At 46.0% G+C, this 6,495-nt stretch overlaps 1 protein-coding gene across 1 annotated transcript in view; it reads left to right on the top strand.

The window, feature by feature from the left end:
• POP1 (POP1 homolog, ribonuclease P/MRP subunit) overlaps positions 1 to 6,495 on the top strand; it is a 32,256-nt gene that overhangs the window by 814 nt on the left and 24,947 nt on the right. Inside the window, exons 2-4 of the mRNA XM_004697702.2 lie at positions 1,873 to 2,036; positions 2,994 to 3,161; positions 5,302 to 5,477. Coding sequence (XP_004697759.1) covers positions 1,895 to 2,036; positions 2,994 to 3,161; positions 5,302 to 5,477 — 486 coding nt within the window. The 5' untranslated portion in view covers positions 1,873 to 1,894. The remainder of the gene's footprint in view (positions 1 to 1,872; positions 2,037 to 2,993; positions 3,162 to 5,301; positions 5,478 to 6,495) is intronic.

Genomic DNA, 6,495 nt, shown 5'->3' with positions numbered 1-6,495 from the left:
CGGTACACGCCACCAGGCGCTTAGTTTGGGTGATATTTAGGGATCTCTGCAGGCAGTTAGTGGACAGGGGCCAGTGATGTTAGACAACCAGCCGCAGTGTGCAGGACCCTCCCACAGCAACTCACCACTTAATTCTGTGTTACATAAAAGTATTAGTTGCACCGTTTTACTATACACCCTCTCCCAGGAATGCATTAAATCCAGGGGCCTGCTGAATTTTTAAAATCTCGTGCTTTACCAGGAATTGCACAGCAGTTCGGAAAATTATGTTGCCATTGTCAGCTTACGCTTCTCACCCCCTTATTTACCCTCTGTAGCTGCTGTGTTCATGGTAATTCTATTTATAAATTCAAGGAAAACTAGTGTTTAAATATTGAAATAGCTGTTACCCCCACCAAGTCTCCCCATCCTCTCCCAGGTGTCCCCTCCGTACAAGACCCTGCAGCCTTCCCGACAGTCAGCAAAGAAAGAGTTAATGACTGTCAGTGGCATCCACACTTCCCAGACTCTTCAGCTGCTTTAGGGACAAGTATCGGTGTGGGTGCGGGTGCTGTTTGGATACTGCCTGGGTTCAAAATCTCCTGTCATCTGGCACCCGCTGCCTGCCATCAAATTGATTCCGACTCTTGACAGCCTTAGAGGTCAGAGTACATCGTCTCTGGGCTTCTGAGACTAAAGTCTTTACAGGAGCAGACAGCCTCATCTTTCAGATGGCTGGTGGATTTGAACTGCTGACCTTGCTCTCAGCAGCCCATTGCTTACCCAGCAGTGCCCCACCAGGCTCCTTTTGTGCACGACAGGAGTTCTGCATGAGCTTCAGTTCAAAATAGAAAGCAGGTGATAGATATTTTTCAGTAGACGTGGGGTCAGGTTGATAGAGTGGAGAACTCTTGAGTTAATCCGTTGGGCACGACTAGTGCTTGCCTTAAATCAAGAGTCCTGGTGGCGCAGTGGTTAAAACATTCCGCTACTAACTAGAAGGTCAGCAATTTGAACCCGCCAGCTGCCCCTTGGGAGAAAGTAGAGGCTGTCTGCTTCCGTAAAGATGGACAGCCTGGGGAGCCCTGTGGGGTGGTTCTACCCTGTCCCTAGGGCCACCCTGAGTCAGAATGGACTCAGTGGCAGGAGTTTGGGTTTTCGTCCCTTGCCGTGAATCCACCATCATTTGCTGTTAGAAATCAAAGTTGCAGCTGGCTTCGGGTCCATGATAGAAATGAAAACCTCCATGATTTAAATTCAATTTGGAATGGCATGTTCTGTGTGTCATTGATTCTGTTCGCTCTCATTTTACCTCAGAATAAAGTTGAAATGTTTTAGCCAGTTTAATTTCTTCAACGCCAGCAGGGTGATTGTATCCCTCACCTCATTTTTCGCCCTCGTAGCAGACAGATAGTGTTACTGATCCCCATATACCTGACCCCATATACATGGCCATCTATCTGGCCATGCTGACTAGAGGATCCTCATAAGGTCTCTCCATTCTATAGAATTGTTTTTTTCCCCCTTCAGAATCGGTTTTTGGTGCAAGTATCACTCATGGATGCAGCCCTGGTAGTTTAGTGCTTACCTGTTGGGCTGCTAACTGCAAGGTCAGCCGTTTGAAACCACCAGGCGTCCTGCAGGAGGAAGAGCAGGCTTCCTACTCCCTCAAAGAGTTACAGCCTCAGAAACCCAGTTCTTGGGGGGTTACTATGAGTCGGAATTGACACGAGGGCAGTGAGCTTGGTTTCTGGAGCATTTATTCATTCAGGGATTTCCCTAGGTAACTCCCGGGGTATAAATCCCTGCTGCAGATCAATACCACTCTAGCTTTGTCATCCGTTCACTGTAAGCATTTGAATTTTGAATGCGAGCTTTTTCTTCCTGCATTAGATGTGTCCCTTCCTCTCCAGACATGTCTAACGCCAAAGAGAGAAAACATGCTAAGAAAATGAGAAACCAGCCCACCAGCGTGACTTTGTTCTCTAGCTTTGCCGCTAACCGAGGTGTCAGGCACCACAGTGGAGGTGGAAAACCTGCCCCAAGTCAGAAGCAAGGTAAGGCCCACAGGGCGCGCGACACTCTTTCTCTGGTCTAGGTAGATCAACTTGCTTTAGATAACTTCTTTTGATGGTCAATATCTAGAGAGGGTTGTTTTATTTTTCTTCCATGAAAAATGCTTTCGGGTCGATTCTGACCCGGCAGCTCACGAGTAGAGTTGGCCCAGAGAACACTGGTGCTGCATTGGTTAAGCTCCGAGCTGCCAAGCCAAAGGTCCGCAGTTCCAACCCCCCAACAATTCCTTGGGAGGACGGTGTGGCAGTCTGCTTCTGGAAAGATCTGTAGTCTTGCAAACCCCATGGGGCAATTCTGTTCTGTCCGGTAGGGTCTTTTGTGAGTTGGACTCTCCATGATGACCTTGGGTCTCCAAGGCTGAATCTTTCTGTAGCGGATCAGGAAGTGGGTTTGAACCGCTGACTTATTGGCCGGCAATTGAGCATTTTAACCACTGTGCCACCAGGACTACTTATCCAAACAATAAATGGGATGAATTAAAAATAGATGCATATTACATATTTTATCTCTATGTCAATATCAATTATTTACTAATTAAGTTAAAGTCCTGTGTGTTTTAAAAGAGGTTCTCTCTCCCTCTCCGTCCGAGATAGATTTCATGTTATTTTAAGGCCAGAATGCTTTGAGCGGTGAGGCATTTGTATAGAAAGGCTGCTTTTCTTTCTTTAATTTAGCATGGTCCTTCTCACCTTTGGTGCCCATGAGAATTATGAGACAAGATTGAATATGCAAAATCATGCTGATCGTCATACTTACAGGACACTGGAATCTAAATAAATGTGTGCTGTCTGGAGAAATCTCCCCTCATTTTCACTGTATCTCACGTTCCTTCACGCGTCGCGCTGATGTGGTGACCTGTGTGCCACCTATTGGTCATGTGACCATAGCGCTCAAGCTCACTGCCACTTCTCTTTGCTTTCTGTTTGAAAATATACTAGACTCTCGTTCTGGAAGTTTCCAACAGCAAGAAACCAAAGGGACTCACCATGTACTGCCTGACCCTCATGCCAACGAACAGTCGTCCTCCAAAGTAATGTTTAGGAAGAAGGGAGGATGGAAAGCCGGCCCCGAGGGCACTTCTCAGGAGATCCCCAAGTATATCACTGGTAGGTATGTATTTGTAAACAGATTCCGCCAGGAGCTCCTTGTGTCTAACGTAAGCAGACAGGCCAACAGATCGGCCCCCGGCTCCTCTTCGCCTGCAGGGTGGCCATGGTGTCCTTGGGCCTGAGTGCTCCTCCTGCAATGACGCGCTCTGCCCCTTGCTGGACTGCTCCTCCCTGAGGCTGGCGTCTTTTCTACGTTCTCTTCTCACAACCAGCCAGTGCTGCCTAAACCCGCGGCACGCATTCTGCAGAGATGAAGCCAGACGGAACTCTCTCTCCCACTCACTGCCTTTGAGTCCCTTCGACGCATCTCCACCCTTCCGTAGGGCAGGGAACTGCCCCGTTGAGTGTCCCAGGCTTTACATCTTTTATGTGTAATGTATTTTTGTTGTTGTTGAGATTATACACAGCAGAGTGTGCACCAATTCAACAATGTCTTACCTGTGAAGTTTAGTAACTGATTACGTTTTTGAGTTATACAATCTGAATCATCTTCCTTTTCTAAATGTTCCTCCCTCGTTAACATAAACTCACTGCCCTCTAAGTCTCCCATCGAATCACTGGAATTGCTATTGTCAGTTTGGTTTCATATGAATAGTTGTTTGTTTTTTAAGAAGAGGATTTTTTTAAATACTTAACAATTGAAAGTTTTTTTCCCCATTTGTTAAAATCTTAAGAATCCTTCCTTTTTTAAAAAAAATACTTTTATTGGGAGCTCTTACAGCTCTTACCACAATCCATCCATCCATCCACTGTCTCAAGCACATTTGTATGTATGTTACCATCATCATTTTCAAAACATTTTCTTTCTACTTAAGCCCTTGGTCTGAGGCTTTAAATCTTACAGAAACAGAAAGCCTCAACTTTCTGCGCAGCAGATGGTGCCTTTTAACTGCTGACCTTGCAGTTAACACGCCAACCCGGAACCCAACTACACGTCCAGGGTTCCTAACAGCCTTTAAATGCAGCCTCCAGATTCTTTCTGGCCTCATTGCCCCCTGCCCCATTTCCCTCATCTCATCCCTATCATCATGTGAACCCTGTATTATGCCACACCTCAGCTATGCCGCCGGTCTCTTGATGCCGTTGTTGCAGGACTGCTCTTAAATATCTTCAGCGCCTTGTTTACTCTTCAAAGAAGAAAAGATTTACTTAAGATCACTTTTTTGTGGGCTCTTACAGCTCTTCTAACAATTCATGTATCAATTGTATCAAGCTTTTTTATACATATGTTGCCGTCATCATTTTCTTTCTTTTTTTTTTTTTTAACATTTTATTAAGGGTTCATACAACTGTTATCCCAGTCCATACACACATCAATTGTGTAAAGCACATTTGTACATCGTTTCTCAAAACATTTTCTCTCCACTCAAACCCCCGACATTAGGTCCTCATTTTTCCCCTCCCTCCCCGCTCCCCCCTCCCTCATGAGCCCTTGATAGTTTATAAATGGGTATTTTGTCATATCTTTCCCTGTCCGACGTCTCCCTTCACCCACTTTTCGGTTGTCTGTCCCCCAGGGAGGAGGTCACACACAGTTCCATGTAATCGGTTCCCGTGCCATCATCATTTTCTAAACATTCACTTTCTATTTGAGCCCGTGGTATCAGCTCCTCTTTCTTCCCTCTTTCCTGTACCCTCCCACCCTCGTGAACCCTTGATAAATTACAAATTATTATTATTCTGAAAGGTTTAGTTTTCAGTAATTAGAAATGCTACATATTCAGAAAAAGCCAAAAATAATTAACAGAAAAAAAAGAATAACTTGGAATCAAAACCGTAGCTAAAAGTTTGGCTTTTCTAAGTTTCACTGTGTGAGCATCGCACTGGTTCAATTGCATGGGCACGAATTGTATGTAGTACATGTCATATAGAGCGAGCACAGGCCCCACCCTTCCAATTTAAATAACTTTGTAAGCTAGTCTTCAACTTAACTTTCTAATCAGAGTGAAAGGTTTTGTAGAAAGCTGGGAAAACGTCAAAGTTGAGGAAGTCTTGTACACAAGTCATAAACCAAGCTAACCCCCGACTGATCGACAGCCACCAGGAGGTTTGCAGGGGCGGTGGGTAAAGTGCAGTCTAGCTGACAGTGTTGCTTTGAGACCTGCGTTGTTACTGAAAGTGCTCCTTCCTCTGGCAGCGTCGACTTTCGCGCAGGCCCGGGCCGCGGAGATCAGTGCCATGCTGAGAGCGGTGACCCAGAAGTCTTCCAACTCCATGGTGTTCCAGACTCTGCCGCGGCACATGAGGCGCAGAGCCATGAGCCACAATGTCAAACGCCTCCCCAGACGCCTGCGGGAGATGGCCCAGAAGGAGGTACGGGTTTCCTGGGCGGACTTTCTTAGGTTAGCAGTTCCTGAAAGAGGTGGAGAATGCGTTGACTTAATTGAATTTGTCTGAAGGGAAGCAACGAATCAAATGGAAATTGCTCATTTTTAATGTGCATTCTTTTAGTTTCACCCTTTGTTTCCTTCCCCCCTCCCAGACCCCTAACCCACCAGATGAGCAAGCCAGTAGATATTACATTGCTTTTATATAGGACATGTGGAAACACCTTCTCTCTTATTTTTTCGTTTATATTTTTGTTACTGCTGTGGAGCGTAGTCACTGGAATACACACAGCAGAACACAGACAGACAGTCTGTTCAACAGTTTCCACGTATTCAACTCAGTGACGTGGCTCCCATTCTCTGCGTTCAGAAACCATCCTCACCTTCTCTTTTAAGTTGCTCCTATCCCAGCAACATAGACCCACTGCTGCCCCTACGTGACCAAATCCTGGCTGGAGTTTTGTGGTGTTACCCTCCATTTCCCGACAGCCCTGATGGCATCGTGGTTCTGTGTGGGGCTGCTAACCACAAGGACCCAGTTTGGAACCCCCAGTCAGCTCCCGGGAAGCAAAAGGAGGTTTTCTACTCCAACAAAGAGTTACGGTCTTGGAAAACCACAAGGGCAGATTCTACCTTGTCCTGTAGCGCTGTCATGAGTTGGCATCCACTCGATGGCGGTGAATTTTATTCTCTTGTTGTTTGTTTACCATCAGTTTTGTCTTCTGGAGATAGACCTTGGGACAAAGACTGCCATAAGAGGTACAGCCTTGGAGCCCCCAGGGGCAGCCCTACCCTGCCTATAGGACCCTGTGGGTCAGAAGGGACTTGGTGGTAGGGAGAGTTTGAGATCGATCTTGAAAGCGCAGAATGCTCAAGGCAGACGCTCTTCATCATTTAGACTGTTATTTGGTTTGAAGAAAACTTTCGGGTGTTTTTTTTAACATTTTATTAGGGGCTCATACAACTGTTATCGCAATCCATACACACATCAATTGTGTAAAGCG

Source organism: Echinops telfairi, unplaced genomic scaffold, assembly GCF_000313985.2.
Source record: "Echinops telfairi isolate 266 unplaced genomic scaffold, ASM31398v2 ScPeMD7_1;HRSCAF=3_0, whole genome shotgun sequence".
NCBI lineage: Eukaryota > Metazoa > Chordata > Mammalia > Afrosoricida > Tenrecidae > Echinops > Echinops telfairi.
Note: the sequence above shows the minus strand (reverse complement) of the source record. Positions and strands in the feature narration are given on the sequence as shown.